General features: G+C 38.6%; 2 protein-coding genes across 8 annotated transcripts in view; one reads left to right on the forward strand and one right to left on the reverse strand.

Annotated features, from left to right (window-relative positions):
* The window catches only part of LOC307188453 (phospholipid-transporting ATPase ABCA1-like), a 190388-nt gene that overhangs the window by 152321 nt on the left and 21168 nt on the right, over window positions 1-16899 (reverse strand). For 4 of the 6 annotated variants that reach the window (XR_013828941.1, XR_013828942.1, XR_013828943.1 and 1 more), the window contains one exon: window positions 16383-16682. Coding sequence is in view for 2 of the 6 variants with exons in the window: in XM_079925550.1 (XP_079781676.1) it covers window positions 7902-7949; window positions 16493-16682 (238 nt within the window). In the remaining 4 variants the exon portion in view is untranslated. Of the gene's footprint in view, window positions 1-6349; window positions 6413-7828; window positions 7950-16382; window positions 16683-16899 lie in introns of those variants that run through there. The other 2 variants (XM_079925550.1, XM_079925549.1) reach the window with 1 other exon arrangement.
* Window positions 1711-13354, forward strand: LOC307188452 (protein NipSnap homolog 3A). Of its 2 annotated transcripts, none has more exons than XM_079925547.1 (6): window positions 1711-1884; window positions 4420-4630; window positions 6717-6875; window positions 8378-8527; window positions 10964-11050; window positions 11140-13354. In XM_079925547.1, exons 1-6 carry the CDS (start codon window positions 1825-1827, stop codon window positions 11214-11216), a joined length of 744 nt encoding a protein of 247 aa, XP_079781673.1. In that variant the 5' UTR covers window positions 1711-1824; the 3' UTR covers window positions 11217-13354. The 2 variants fall into 2 exon arrangements, with proteins under 2 accessions (XP_079781673.1, XP_079781674.1); XM_079925548.1 differs by lacking the exon at window positions 1711-1884 and adding an exon at window positions 1910-2898.

The following is a 16899-nucleotide window of genomic DNA, read 5'->3' on the forward strand; positions in this document are numbered from 1 at the left end:
ACTAGAAGATGAATTCTCTTGTGGAAGAAGTCCAGAGACAGGCAGTCCAGGGCTCCTAGTATGGTGTTCCTTGGTGTCAGAACCTAGGCTGCTTCTCTCTTGTTGTTCTGCCATCCCCAGCAGGTGGCTTCTACCTCAAAGACCAAGAACTCAAACCATTACATCCACATTCTAGCAGGCAGAAATAAGAAAAAGGCAAAGAAGAAAACAACCCCTCCTACACAACTTTCAGATCACTTACAGTAGGTCATAAATGCACTAAAACATCCCACTGGCCAGGACTTAAGTCACATGGATGCACCAAGCTGCCTGGGTTCTATTAGTATTTTTTTAAGAGGGGTTGGGACAAGAATGGCATTGGGAAAGAGCTAGCAGTCTCTGCTACCTCCCTCCAGCACTTTCTATTCTCCATATCCTACTTGGTCTTTCCTCGACGTATTTATTAATCCCTGATATATTTTTCTTTCATTTGTCTATCTGTTTCCCCTAACCTGGAACTTCCAAGGGGACACAGACTTTGTCTTTTGTTCACCTCTGCACCCCAGTTTCTGGAAAAGTGACTGAAGCATAGAAGAAATTTAATATGGGTTGAATGAGGGAATAAATTAATTCTGGGGTTGGGGAGGGGGGAGTCTAAGAAAATAAATTTAAACATAAAGATCCAGTCTGGGCACAGATGATGCTTTGTTTTGTCTTCATTAGTTAGAAATGGATGCCCATCATCTGGAAAAAATGACTCGCCCTTCTGGAATTACTAATTTTAAAAAGCCTCCTTTCCTCTGAACTGATGATTCAAGTCATTGTACAAGGTACAACTAACCCCCTAGTCCTAATAATATAAGCAATATTGCATTAATGTTTGCAATAATGTAACTATTAGCAAGAATAGCATAAACATTAACATGATGTAAATAATGTAAATTAATGATGTAATCAATTAACTGATTATTTTTCATGTAAATATTATTAGTCGCAGGAAGGGAAATTATTTGGGGGGAGTGTTATACTAGAGATATAAATCCTCTTCTTCCATAGAAGGAGTCAATAGATACTATCTAGACCGAAAAAAAAACAAACAAAAAAAACACAAGAAATAGCAAAATATGCCTATTATTTAAAAATACAGAAACAGGCGTCAGAAGAAATAGCTCGAAATGTTGAAAGGTGATTATTCTGGTGAGCAATAATCAGGGATAGGGGAGACTAGACCAGAGGTTTTGCTTTTAAGGATCACAGAATGTTAACAACGTATGTTTATATTTGATTTTTTCATATCTAGCTCGGTGCGCCCATTCCTCTGAGCTCCCGGAAAATACAGTTTAAGTTATTAGGAGCCTTCCAACTTCGCGCTGTGGGCAGTGATGGGGAAGGAGAATGCACTTAGAACAGAAAAGTGAAGGCTCCTTGGTCGTACACACTCGCATCCTACACACGAACTTTTAGGAACTGTACGCACGTGCGCAAGGAGATGAGGCGACGGGCCCAGACAGGTGGTACAGGAGCGACATCAGCACTCAGCTAATTCTAATGTCATTTCTGACGCTGGGGGTAAGAACGTTCGAGGGAACCAACGTGAAAGGAAGGGTCAGAGCTAACACCAAACGCGTCTGGGGCTCAGGCTGCGGAAGACGCCTGGCAGACTGGGCGGTCCGGCCGCCCCCCAACCCGCCCCCCCGGCCCCAACGCAGGAGGAGGAGCCGACCCGCCCCGAGCCTGCGTCCGGGAGTAGTGCAGGCGCCGCTCCCTGCTAGTCGGGAAGCCACAGGAGAAAGAATTCAAGGAAGAATACCGGCCGCTGCCCTTCTGAGCGCTCGAAGCCGTGCCATGCTTGCCCTCCGAAGGAGCCTGACTAAGGCTCTGGCCGCTCGAACGCAGGCGCCTCAGGTACTGGTCGTCCGAGACGCGCCCAAATCGTTCCCTGGGGGAGGGGCGGGGAGGGGCGTCTGCGGGAAGAGCGCGGGCCGCGCATGCGCCTACTGGCCCAGACCTGCCAACGTGGTTCTGCTGCCGCAGAGCCGACTTCTAGTACAAGTCTCGGAATCCCGTGGCGGCGGACCCCGGGATGCGCGGCAGGAGGAAGGGTTCCGTTAGAGGAAGACCCAATGCCAGGGTCGCCTCTGGCCGGCTCGCAAACAATCGTGGACAGGGGCCGTTTCTAGCCTAGGTACCCGGAAGCGCTGTGGCCGCATTGGGGCCTGTGCTAGACACTGGTCCGGCCTCTCTTACTGATTTGTGTTTTGACAAGGCCCTCCAGACTGAAGGGGCAATAGGACAGGCCTCCTCCTATTAAGCGAAATACACAACCTTCCAGCATTTTGCAGGCAGAGACCCTTTAAGAGGGGGCCCAGGGTGCAGGTGGTGAAGCATCCTGCCCAGATGCCACTGTCTCCTGAGGTTGGTGCCCTAGTCAGGCAGTGTCAGGACCCTCGTAGCAAATATGATGATGACAACTTATTTAATCTGGATAAAAAATGTACAAAACAGATTATTGTGATTCAGCCTTAACTGTCAGGAATTGGCCTATTCTGTGAATCTAACCTAGAGGTTTTTTCCTTTTGGTGTTTAGGCTTTTACTTCTTTCTCAAAGAGCAGTAAGAAGGGGATTATAATCTACTCTAGAGACTGACTTTCTGGTGAAGACTAAAGAGGAACCATTAATGGCCCCTTCACCCAAGATCAGCAATACAGTCTTTATTCTGATTCTCTCTATTGGGGCAGGACCAAGAATTATTCCTTAGAATTTTACTCTGAACTTTGATGTTATTAAATGTCAACCAAAAAAATGAAAAAAAAATGGTTCTGACAAACCTAGGGGAAGGACAGGAATAAAGACGCAGACGTAGAGAATGGACTTGAGGATACAAGGAGGACACGTTCTTCTGCCAACGATAATAAAATGTATGCCTTTGATCACATATTTTGATCTCCAAATTCCCTGAAAAGCAACTTAAAAAGCAATTGTTACAAGTACCCTATTGGCCCATTTTCTGATATCTGATATATTTTATTTATAATATTTTTAAACTATAAATACTAGGCAGTTTTTATTTGCTTAACATTCTGTTAGTAAAGTTTCGTAAGATGGCACAAAAAGAATATCTGTCAAATACAGGGGCAGCTGCAATTGTTTTTGATGGCAAGCTTAAGTCAGTTGGGCAATAAGAGTATAACTCATCATAGACATGGAATGACCTCAAGAGAGATTATTATAATTAAGCCTTATCACAATTAAGTAAAATATATGCATTACTGTGTTTTGTAAACAAAATATATGTCAGAGGAAGAAGCCTACTGTTTTCCTTTGACATATCAGGTAGTCAGTATAAGCCCAAAATTCATCAATAGCCTTATAAGTACCAAAACTACTTTAATAGATAATTCTGGTATAATCAGCTTCAGGAAATGTGCACATGCTAACCAAACTTATGTACAATGGATATGTAAACTAGAATGCTATATGAATGTATATGTATACGCATGTGTGTATATACATATATTTGTATATACATACATATATATATATATACACAAACACATATACATACACAAAGCATCTACTGAAAGTTAAGTTTACTCAGAGAACCCAATTAGAAATTTACATTGTGAGCATATGACTATTACAAAAGTAATGAATGGTTCTTAAGGGATATTTCCATCAACCTGCTATAATTGGGTGGATTAAATGCCCTTCCTCAGGTTGCATATGTAATTAAACCCTAATAATTATTCAGACAATTCTGACTTACTGATGTTTCCTTTTTCTAGCATTTACACAGGCTATCACCATAGTACAATGCAACTGGCTAAGTCATAGTTTCCTATTACATTAGTTACACTCCTGTCCTATTTTTGACTAGTGGTCCACTTCACTGGATTTAGAAAATACTTCTACCTGACCAGCAATTTCCATTGTTTTAAGAACGTAAAAAAAAAATTAGTTTTCTGCCAGTAAACACATTGTCATTGTGCCAGCCAAAATACCTGTATATGTTAAAAAATTGTTTTAAATGCTTAACTCTAACACATATGCTATTCAATATAGATGGAATATTAGCTAAATAAGGGATAATAAGCTATTTGTAAAATTTATCAGGATCCTAACTATTTGTAAAATTTATTAGGATCCTAATTGTCCTTTGGTAAAGAGACTGACCCAGTGCCTTCTTAGGAGCTTCTCATGGAAAAGTGACTAAAGGTGGAGCCCCTGCTAGGAAACAGTAGCTATATATTTAGAATGTTTAAAGCAGGCATCTTTATTGACATATCTCTAAACAAATTCAGTGGAGAGAGGACAACAGAAGTCGAAACAGATTATGAGTTTAATGAGTGTCCCTTGTTTCCAGACTCAGATTTGTTTGTAACATAATATTATAAGCCCTACCTTCCCCAAATATTTCAAGTTGCCTTATCTTTCTTCAGGTGTGCTCATCTTTTGCTACAGGCCCCAGACAATACGATGGAACATTCTATGAATTTCGTACCTGTTATGTTAAGCCCTCAAAGATGAATGAGTTCCTGGAAAATGTTAAGAAAAACATTCATCTTCGGACAGCTCACTCTGAATTGGTTGGATTCTGGACTGTAGAATTTGGAGGCAGAATGAATAAAGTGTTTCATGTTTGGAAGTATGGTATGAGTCATCAGCTTAAGTATTCAGTACAGATTTTCATTCAGTTAGATATTACATGAGACTTAGTTCTTGGATCTATGTTACTATAAATACATACAGGTTAAGTAAAACTAAAAAAGCAATACCAAAAAAATTAATTCAGTGATTATTCTTCCCAACAGTATAACTCTTAACAGCCCATTGCTGGAACCTTTATATTATCATATGAGAAGCAATATTGGGAAAATGTGGCATCTCCAATTCCAAGTCATAAAATTCTAAGCTAGACTTTAATTCTAGAAAAAAAAGTTTAGAATGGCTTACTGTAAAGATTTTTTATGAAAAATTTAAAGCAGTTAATGCAAGAACCAGAGTGAGTTAGGATCATAAAAGAAAGTAGAATTATTTTTTCTTTATATTGAAGCTATAGCTGGATCAATGTTTTAGCAGAAATCATTCAAACATCTAGGGACTTTAGGGAAATAGAAGTTGATAGGGGATGATAGTTAACTTTGAAGCCCTCACCCATCCTTAAGATTTAATAATTTTGTTATATTTCAGGACCACTTTGGGTTTTTTTCTGCCCCCAGAGTTTCAAGGAATTCACTGTCATTATACTAGGCTAGGGAGGTAAAGGAAAGGAAGTGAGTTCTTTCAATATTGAAGTTGACCAACCCCTGGTTTACAAGAAGAACGGTTACAGGAATCCCTAGCATGTTTAACTCCAATATTAAATTTTTGTGAAGTCACATCAGGACTTGATGATATCTAAAGAACTTTTAATAATTTCATTTAGTGTTTGGTCATCAGTGTCCAAAGTTAATAGTCATATAGTACTTTAATATGAAAAGTACTCGTTCTGTATTTAACGTGGCCATAGTTTAGGGGTTCTCCCTGTTGTAATAAAACAAACCCCATTAAAACACAATTTATGGGACTTCCCTGGTGGTGCAGTGGTTAAGAATCTGCCTGCCAATGCACGGGACACAGGTTCAAGCCCTGGTCTGGGGAGATCCCACATGCCGCGGAGCACCTAAGCCCATGTACCACAACTACTGAGCCTGCGCTCTAGAGCCCGCGAACCACAACTACTGAAGCCCACACGCCTAGAGCCTGTGCACCGCAACAAGAGAAGCCACCACAATGAGAGGCCCGAGCTCCACAACGAAGAGTAGCCCCCGCTCGCCACAACTAGAGAAAGCCCTCACGCAGCAACAAAGACCCAACGCAACCAAAAATAAATAAATTTATTTAAAAAAACACAATTTATACTTTAATGCACCACCAGCTGAATCACGTCTCATTAAGAAATTACTCGTAAGGTCCTGATATAACTTACTAATGCTTTAAGAAGGCTGTTATTCCTTATCTGCAATGTAAACCATAGAAAACTCTTTTACCATTAGTCTTATAAGGCCCTATTAGTAAATATTAGTACTAGGCCCATATGTTAGTAACATATGGGTAACAAACAGAAGAGAAATAGTACTGGGTAAAAAGAATGGATGACAGTAATTAAGAGAATGAGCACTATTTCTTTGGAAGCTGTTTGTTCAAAGAAGAGGCTGAAAAAGCAAATCTTAATTTCATTTATGTTCAATTTAATTCAGTTATACCTTGACCTGACCACTCATCACCATCACCACTGACAAAGAAAAACAGTCTTTTTCTAAACTGGCGCCATAATTTAAATGCCTCAATAAAATTAATAAGAATAGTTAACAGATACTGAGTACTCACTAGGTGCCAAACACTGTTCTGAGCTCCGTTCATGTGCTAATTCATTTAATCCTCACTTCAGCCCTGGAGTTAAACAGACACAAAGATTCAATAACTTACCTAAGCCTCACAACTACCTACTAAGTGGTAGAGCATATAAAGCCCATTACTATATGATATTATCAGTTGTTTACATTCCTACTCCCCTTTTAGACCATGAACAGCTTGGGGACAGGTGTCACATTTACTTATGTTGGTATCTCCAGTGATATAACACAGTCCTTATGTGGCCTCGATGAACATTTACTAAACTGAATGAAACCCAGAAAAAGTACAGGTGGTTTTAAATCAGACATTTTTATTTTTCTTACTCCTTTTCATCCCATAGACAATTTTGCTCATCGAACTGAAGTTCAGAAAGCCTTGGCCAAAGATAAGGAATGGCAAGAACAATTTCTCATTCCAAATTTGGCTCTTATTGATAAACAAGAGAGTGAAATTACTTATCTGGTGCCATGGTGCAAATTAGAAAAACCTCCAAAAGAAGGTAAGTCCTTCCGTCTTAGTCACTGAATTTTGATGGAGAAAATATTAAAGATTTTAAGCTATAAAAACTAAAGTTCTACTGGAAAAAAATGAAGTTAATCTTTTGCATAATATAGGAACATATGTTGATTGTTGAGATAAAAATAAGTTGGAGCTCTTAGCTTATTCTTAAAAATTGAGCATTAAATAATGGAGTATTTTTCCAAATTGGTATCATACTGATACTTAAAGTTTAGCTATATTATAGAAAAAGTTGACATGGTCACTAAAGGTTGAGAAGCTGGGCCTTGGGAGCAGAGAGCACATGTGGGTAGATGAGGGATAGTGTATGATATTTTGTCATAATTTTTAAATATTACAAACTTTTAGATATAAAAGTATTTTTCCATAAATTACTACTAATCTCAAAGAATGAAGTACAAATTTGCTTATAAAATTTGACTGTTTGGGGGGAATGAATTAACTGGAACTGCCAAGCTGTATTACTGTAGTCTAACTTTTATGTCTTCCTCTTTCTTATTTCTCAGTTTGAAAATAATTCCTAAAGATTTGTCTTCTTCCTGATTTCACTTCTTGCTGACTTAAAGAAATTATTACCTCAATCCAGTTTTAAACAAAGGTCAGATTAGAAAAAGCATAAACTAATTTAAATTTTATTTTATTTCCCCCATTATTCCCAATTCTGTAGTGCATTTTGGATTACAAGAGATTTGAAAAGTCTTATTTAGATCCTTATCCACCTAGATCCCCTCAGTTTTAGGCACCATCTAAATGAACTAGTGGGCTTCAAAGACAATGTCAAATCTTGGTTCTCTTCCTCTATGTTATTCATGATTCTTCAGTAACTTTTGCATGTTTTTCCTTTACTTCTCAAATCTGCTGGTCCCCTAGTTTCTTTCTGTCCACCCACCCTATACTTCCACCCAGAAGGTAAAATACTTTTCAAGTATTTACCTGGATATTATATACCTGGAATAATAAAACCACCTCCTTTAGGGTTTGTTTTGCCTCAAAAACTCTGAGACAGTCACTTCAGGTCCATTGTTTGCTTGCTGTTCCTGGTAGAAATGGAGACCTATAGGGGGAAATTATATAAAGCAAAAAAGTAGTAGAAGTTGGAAAGAAGAACAGAACTGTAAGAGATTGGAAAATACTTTATTCATTTCTATTATAAAAGTGTAAATGCAGGCAGCTAAAAGGTCCTATTCCATTATTTTCTCACAATTTTATTGATAAATTTTATAAATTAAAAATATTTTTAAAATATTAAAAATATTTCTTTGTTCTCTATAAGCTTAACAACTCATCCTTAAAGTAGGCCAAGGACTTTCTAAACATAAAAGCACAGTGCAAATTATTAATAACTATGTCTACATAAACATGTATATGTATATGACCCTCCAAATCTATATATAGATTAGCTTTCCACTGGAACCAAACTAGACAGGATTACAAATTGCTTGAATGTGTTCAGTAAAATACTTATTTTTCTCCCTATTCCAGGAGTCTATGAACTGGCTACTTTTCAGATGAAACCTGGTGGGCCAGCTCTGTGGGGTGACCCATTTAAAAGGGCAGTTCATACACATGTCAATCAAGGCTACACAAAATTAGTTGGAGTGTTCCATGCAGAATATGGAATACTCAACAGAGGTACAGTTGTCCATCTCTCTATGAAATTGCAAAGTATATTGGTGATTTACTCTTAAGTTCCTTGGGTCAGTTTGTCTCTCTTCTCATTATTGAGTGTATTTTACCTTTTATTGCCAAATTTTTAGTTTTTTGTGATTTTAAGGGTTGAGTAAACCTGTTTTAGATCTTATTTATTTAGAATATTAATACCTTATGAAGACCTTTGCAAATATTGAACTGCTTTTTTCTCTGATACATCAAAATGATAAAATTTTTAAAACTGGAAAGAACCGCAAGAAATCACCTATTCCTTTCATAATCTTTTTTTCACAATCTCTGAATGTAGTTTTATTGATTTTTTTCCAGTTGACATAACATTGTAATTGACATAACATTGTGTAAGTTTAAGATGTACAACATAATGATCTGCTATATGTATATATTGTGTGAAATGATTACCACAATAAGTTTAACATCCATTACCTCACATAGTTACAATTTTTTTTTCCTTGTGATAGGAACTTTTAAGCTTCTCAGCAACTTATTTATGTTATATGTGAAAGTTTGTACTGTTGTACCATTTGTGATTTTTTTAAATAATATTACTTGGGTTGTTTTGGGGTGAAAAGTAATATATAGTTATTGTAAATATTAAAAACATGGACAAGCCCAAAGAAAAAAATTACCCATTTCTCACTACTTATATACACATAGTATGTATACCATATTGATTTATTTAATAAAACACCTATTTGGGATATTTAACTTTTCAAGTTGAAAGATACTCCAGTCAGGATTTCAGAGGGTTTTTATTTTTTATTTTTTGTGGCAAACTCGAAAAATGCTTATAAAGTTTATCTGAGAGGATAACTAAGACTTTTAATATTTGAAAACTCATAATATCCAGTTGCCTCCTCATATTCTGCACTTCATGTCTAATGGACATCTCAAACCTAACATATCCAGAGTTGAGCTGATCATTGCCCAGAAATTCAACGTTTAATAATATATTGTAAAAAAAAGCTGGACTGTGCAAAAATAGATGTTTGTTTAAGTTGGAAAGTACATGAAGAGGAGAAAAATTATGACAATTATTAGATGCCTTTCTCACACCATACACTAAAATAAAATCAAGATGGATTATAAATATCAATTAAAAAACTGAATTCATAGAATTACTGAAACAAAATATAGATAAATTTATTTAATAATATGTGAGAACAACATTTCTAAGCCAAAAGCAAATGAAGAAACTATGAAGGAGAGAAAAGAACTGATGATTTTATTGTACAAAGGCTCAAATTTCTGTGCATACCAAAAAAAACATAAATGAAATCCAAAAGCAAAAAGAAAAATAAAAGCTTATGCAAAGACGACACAGATGACTAATATATATTAAAGAAGTTGCAGATTAAAACAATAATTGGATGTCATTTTTTACCTAATAAAAACATATTATATAGATATAGTATTGGAGGGGTTGGGGACAAACAAGTACTGTTGTACTACATAGGGTTGTATTGGCTTAATCTTGCCCCCCTTAATAATTTGGCAATAAAATAAAAAGCTTAATTTTTTCAACTGTTTTTGCCAACATTCTAGGAAATATGAATGTTTTTAGTTATACAAGAAGGAAATTTGAAAGGATATACAATATATAATCACATTTGAATGATGACATTAAAGGTTTTTTAAATCTCTAATTTACTATAATAGACGTGTAGAATTTTTATTTAAAAAAACTACTGAAATGTGTGTACACACACTTTTTAATCTTAAATTCATTCTCAGTGTACTAGGAATATGATAATATGCTGAGTATAAATCAGTACTTCACTTCTGGAGGATAGTGTATAATATATACCCTGTACATTTGTAAGTGTACATATGTAAGATACTCTTTGGTTCTCTCAATTTAAATTTTAGGAGTTTATGTTAAGAATATAATCAGATCCAGACTGCCTGGGTTTGAATCCCAGCTCCACCACTTAAAACTCTGTCACCTTGGGTGAGTTACTTAACCTTACTGTGCCTTAGTTTCGTCATCCATAAAATGATGATAATAATAACCTACCACTGAAGGTTATTATGAAAACTAAATGAGTTAATACACACAAAATGTAAAACCAGGCTCAACATGCAGTAGGCACCCAATAAATGTTAGTAGAAGTTGTCATCAGCATTGTTCTTATTATGTACATGTACTGCTGCTCTAATGAAATTTATGTCAGCATTATTTATAGTAAGGAAACTTTGGAAACAATGTTTATAAATTTCTCTCCCAGATCGCTCACCCCTCTGAAATCTTATCACTAATATACTTAGTGTTACCCTGTTGATAATCACTATTTTTATTTAAAGAATAGGAGTTACAGTTTCTGATTAATGTTTCTGTCTTTCTTATTTGAGCAATGCCACAGTCTTTAGAATCTATTTCTGGTTTATTTATTTCTGCAGTTCATGTTCTTTGGTGGAACGAGAGTGCGGATAGCCGAGCAGCTGGGAGACACCAGTCTCATGAGGATCCCAGAGTTGTGGCAGCTGGTAAGCTATTTCACTAAGCACAAGTTATTCTTAGAACAAATCTGATTTAGTCAATAACTTTATATACCTTCTTATGAATTTTTTTCCAGTTCGGGAGAGTGTTAACTTCCTTGGGTCTCAGCAGAATATGCTTCTGATTCCTATGTCATTTTCACCATTGAAATAGTCTTCCACTGATAAATGAAGCATTTCATTAAGTGCCATAAGCTGTGTCTACTAATGGTGCTTAAATTCTCCCAAGAGATTCTCACTTTTATTTGATGGAGGTGGTAAGTTAATTTGCTATGTCCCTTGCATATTTAAAAGCTACCTCTGTCCACTATCACCACCACGTCAGTAAACAGTCTGTTCCTTTTTGCCTAGGCATTTCAGTATCTGTCATACATTAAAAATAGTTGCTATTACTATAGGATCTTGACTTTTCATTTGTTTCCAAATATCTCTTTTTCTCTATTTTGACAACCCTCTGCTTTTATAGCATTTTCTTACATTCAAGTGATTCTTTCATTTCCATAGCTGTGATAATATCTTTAAAATATTTGTATACATTATTAACCTTTTCATCATGTCTGTTTTTCTGAGATTTTAAAAGTTTTTGTCCATTAAAGTTTATTTTATACTACCAGATAGGATTCATAAAAATATTAAACATATTTCTTTACTATGGAAGAGTACAATGTTACCTGGGTCATCTGTATTAATTATGGTTTTCACATTAATAATTACTTACCTGGAAAATAATGTTATTAGGTCTTGGTATTAAAAGTTATTGATGACCCATTGGTTTATATGCTGCAGTATCTTCATTTACAGTTAACTTTACTAATTTTTACTTCATTTTAAATCACTGTTTAACAAAGGTACTTGGTCATCTGTTTGTTTTAATGAGATATTTATGGTTATGGAAATGTTTGCCCTAATAAAAGCCTATATATACAATCTGATTCTTTCTACTGTGTTTTATATTTTTTATCCTCATCTCTGGAGCTACTGTTGTGTTGCCATAAGGTAATGAGACAGTAATAATGTACTGTCTTTATTGTAAATATTGTCACCTCAAGTAACCTTACAAGGATTTCTTCAGTACCATCCCAGACATACTAGGATTTTCTTACTAACAACTTTAGTTTTTATTTTAGTTGAGTGCCTCAGCCTTCTTAAACTAGATTTGGCACTTCTAAGCTCTCCTGGTACTTGTACTTACAGCTATGTTATTTTATGTTTCTAACATACTGCAAAAACAATAAATTAGGAATTAGCTATCTATGGGGAAACTGAAAAACAGGAAGCACGGTCACCTCTCACTTACCTGGTCCTCAGGAATCTGAAGGACAGATGAGTTCCTAGTAAGGCAAAGAACACCCTGACTCTGAAGGCTAAAATCTATCAGACATGTTAGAAGCATTGGCTTTAAGTTTTGACTAAGAGTCTTCCGCCTCAGTTTTTTGAAAAGTTGTCACTTAGGGAATGAGGTGGTGGTGGTATGAAGTGCAGTCTGTGTGGACGGATTTCCTCTGGCGTGAGATCAGCCGTGTGCTTAAGGCCATGTTTGGTCACATCAAAGTGTACAACTGGGTCTGCCTTTTCCTCTTTCATTCATCTTTGGACTAGCTAGAACATTTCCTGGTGATGGCCAGGGGCCCTTTCATCCGTCCAATCCAGAGCCCTATTGGAGGTTTATATAGCAGCGGCAGACCAGCATTCTTACCATGTCCTAGACAGAATTGGAGAGCCAGTAGAATGATAGGCTTCACTCCACTGATGAACTACAGGTGCTTCTATTTGCTGAAACAACCCTGGATCAGGAACACGACAAAGCTGGCCCGGACAGAGGACATCGCAGAGATGACACAGATGGACGTAATTATGTTCACTAACATGTTCTTCTTGCAAAGAGAAGGTCAGTGAGAATCTGAGCGTTCATTGATGCAACCGAGCACATGTGTCTTTATGGGGCAGAATTGGGAGAGAAAACAAATCAAGGACAACAATGACACATGTCCCTCAAACATGTACCACAGTGTGACCAGACTCTGCCCACAGGGCCCAGGCTCTGCCATCAGCCGGCCACCAAGGGCTGATCCACTCTGCTCTCAGCAGGGCCATTATAGCAAGCCAAGGAGAGCCCCAGCAACTTATTCTGAACAACTATGAAGTATCAGAATAGACCATGAAGTATCATTCTTTATGGTTACAAAAGGTTTTCAGGGAGCAGCACCGTTGGCTATGCCTAGCAAATTCTTTTGTTCACTGGAGTTATACTGATGAAGAGAAGAGCTCTTATTTTAAAGAAACGCAATCAGGAAGGACTGCTTTAAGTTTTCAACACCATGAGTTGCATGCAATCAGTTGATGCAATCTGAGCGTTCATTGATGCAACTGATGCAATCAGGCAGACACACACGCAATATCTGAAGTATAGCCCAGGGAAAAACACCGGCTCAATAAATAAAATAAAATTATTTTATTCAGAGTTAAACCATCATTTTCAGGTCAATAACCTGACACTTCAAATGCGGAACTGATTTCTCTGAGTTCATGAAAGAGTCCAGTACCAAAATGAAACTATTGAAAGGGGTCGGAGAGGGAATTTCCTGGCAGTCCAGTGGTTAGGACACTATGCTTCCACTTCAGGGGGCCTGGGTTCAATCCCTGGTCAGGGAAGGCCTGGCCCAAAATAAAATAAATAAATGGAATTTAATTTAAATATTTAAAAAAAATAAGAAAGAGGTCTGAGAGTGGCCTAATGGGGTTCACTCTGGTTCACTGTTTTTGACATTATAAGAGCAGCAGGTTGTAAATTCTCACACACACAAAGGACTGCTTTGGTTTGAAAACTTAATACATGCAGAAATATTAGTGTGAAATTACTCAAATAAGTTAAACTCTTCTGGCTGTAAATAAATTGGAAAAAAACAATGTATAGCATATTAATCTAACAGAAACAAAAATTCTAACAGAGTCTTGTTATAAGAACGGTCTTATACACCCTTTATACAGGGTCATATAAAATTTCCATTGACCTATATAATTATTCTGTAGGAGATAAGCAGAAACAATAATTGCCATGCTCCACGTATAGGATCTACACTTTCAAGTATTAACTGGAGCTCAGTCTTGAGTGGCGTAAGATCACTAAATGCCAGTGATGGCTTTGTATTTTAAAAAGTCTTAAACAATAAACTGTTAGGTGACCATGTTTACCTGCCAGCTACTCCCATGTACCAACTACTCTGGGCCCCCTTTTCTGACATGTTTTGGGATGGATACTGTTACTTGCCGAGCTTCAAGTGTTCCTTCACTTGCTTGATGGCATCCTTAACTTTGACTTGGAGGACATGATTGAGAAGTACTGGCACCCCGAGAAACCTACCATACCTAAAAGTACAGCCTGACATTAGAACACTGAGAATATGAACACAGTATCGCTTTGTAGCAGATAACAGCATGAGTCTGTACATGCTTCATTTAGATGAATTCCCTCTTTAAAGGAAATCTAAAGTTAGATTTGGTGAAAGTTATAGCTCAATCTCCTCTGTTGGATTCTGGCAACCTCTTAACTTCTATTATTTCTGCCCAGGGGGCTAACAGAAGCTAAATGGGGAAGGGGAGGAGGCTGGGCTTGATTATAGACAAAGTTAGGCATCTGAGATGTTAAAGAAAGCATACTCATTCATCTCACAGATGCTCCTCCAACTATGGTGGCTCGGGCCTGAACTTGGATCGTAGGGTAAACGAATGGGGAGTCAGTCTGAGCAGTGAGGGATACTGACCAGAAAGACCTGAAGGACTTATACACAGGCCTTGGCTCTCTCCCAGCATGAGAGCCACTGTAGATGTCCCAGACTACGCTGCTCAGAGAGCTATGTTGTGAGGCAGCCATGTAAGTTATCTCATTTTCCTGAAGGTATGAAGATTTCAACGATTCTTCCTTCTTTTCTTCTGAGTACCACCTATTCCTTCAAAACTCAGAGGGACAAATGAGTTGAAAAGCAGTGAAAGTAAATGCTTTTAATACCACTTCTTCCATCCAAGTCCTTCGTGGGTCCATGTAAAAAGCCTGAGAAACTGTCCTTAAATCTGTAGGACCCTTTATGAATCTGATTTGGGAGAAAAGTGTAACTAAGATATGAGACTCACACTTTGGATTAAACTAATTAAAAACAAAGTTATTTACTGAGATATGACTGAGCTAGAAGCTTTTTAAATTCAAAGTAAACTGAGCACATGTGCCTTTATGGGGCAGAATTGGGAGAGAAAACAAATCAAGGACAACAATGACACATGTCCGTCAAACATGTACCACAGTGTGACCAGACTCTGCCCACAGGGCCCAGGCTCTGCCATCAGCCAGCCACCAAGGTCTGATCCATTCTGCTCTCAGCAGGGCCATTATGGCAAGCCAAGGAGAGCCCCAGAAAATTATTCTGAACAACTATGAAGTATCAGAATAGACTGTGAAGTATCATTCTTTATGGTTACAAAAGGTTTTCAGGGAGCAGCACCGTTGACTATGCCTAGCAAATTCTTTTGATCACTGGAGTTATACTGATGAAGAGAAGAGCTCTTATTTTAAAGAAACGCAATCGGAAGGACAGCTTTAAGTTTTCAACACCATTTGAAATTCCTTCTCCTCACCCTGCAACCTGGATGCTCATAAGGCAGCAGAGAGACATCAAAAGCAAGCCTCTTGGGCTTCCCTGGTGGCGCAGTGGTTGAGAGTCCACCTGCCGATGCAGGGGACGCCGGTTTGTGCCCCGATCCGGGAGGATCCCACATGCCGCGGAGCGGCTGGGCCCGTGAGCCGTGGCCGCTGAGCCTGCGCGTCTGGAGCCTGTGCTCCGCAACGGGAGAGGCCACAACAGTGAGAGGCCCGCGTACCGCAAAAAAAAATAAATAAATAAAAGCAAGCCTCTTCCTGAAATCATTCTCAGAAAAAATGGCTCACAACTGTTTCCCACACTCAGAGTTTCAGAGGATGTCAGAGTTGTAAGACCCACAGAAGTTTTATGGGCGAGCCTCCCTAATTCAGCGGTGAGGAAACAGGCCCAGGGACTCAGCGTGACCTGTCCAAGGTCACCAGCTCATCTGTGGCAGAGGCAGAGATGAAGCTGGGCTTGTCACAGTCTGTCCCGTGACACCACCACTGGGGGAGAGTCCACAGTGTGCCTTCCACAGCTCATTGATCCAGAGTGTCGTATTCTGGTTGGACCTCGAACCAGTAAGGAAACTAGGCTGACTTCAAAAGAGAGAAGCAGGCTAAGCTCCCTCAGATACAGGAACAATGTGCTCCAAGGCCCCTCCTCTCAAAACTCACATGCTTTTCCCTATGACAAGAATCAAGACTGAAAGAGACCCTCCTGACACGGCAGGTCACCCATTCCTTCTCCCCAAGCCCACCCTGCACCCCACCTGAACGGTCACACCCTGAAAGTGACTCACTTGTGGAGGAGGCAGCCCCCCAGCCCCCAGGGGACACACGGGCAGCATCTTCTTGATTCTGTCGCTGCTACACTGGCAGGCAGGGGAGGGGTTCTCCATCGTCCGGTTCCCATTTTGGAAGAGCTCCGTGATGGTCTGGGGGACGGGGGTGGTGGTCCACTCCTCCTCCCCCACCGAGCAGGGCATGTCTCTGCAAAGGGACGTCAAAGGTAGGAACACCCAAGAGGGCCTGGCCCCTCCTATTGCCTCAGAGCACAGGACCAATCAATAACAACTGCAATCATGCCTCTATCCCCTCACCTTTTGGTTATTTGATGCCCCTCTCCCTGCTGCCATAGGCTTGTAAGCTGCAGACTCATTTTACGGTTAGGGGTGATGGAACACAAAGAGGGCTTAAATACTCATAT

Source organism: Stenella coeruleoalba (assembly GCF_951394435.1).
Source record: "Stenella coeruleoalba genome assembly, chromosome: 7".
NCBI classification, from domain to species: Eukaryota; Metazoa; Chordata; class Mammalia; order Artiodactyla; family Delphinidae; genus Stenella; species Stenella coeruleoalba.

What these genes read in the sequence shown, in the direction of transcription:
- LOC307188452 (XM_079925547.1), top strand. Translation starts at nt 1,825, where the DNA reads ATGCTTGCCCTCCGAAGGAGCCTGACTAAGGCTCTGGCCGCTCGAACG. An exon ending in ATATGGAATACTCAACAGAG is followed by an intron (nt 8,528 to 10,963) that starts GTACAGTTGTCC and finishes TTATTTCTGCAG; the next exon opens with TTCATGTTCTTTGGTGGAAC. An exon ending in TCCCAGAGTTGTGGCAGCTG is followed by an intron (nt 11,051 to 11,139) that starts GTAAGCTATTTC and finishes ATTTTTTTCCAG; the next exon opens with TTCGGGAGAGTGTTAACTTC.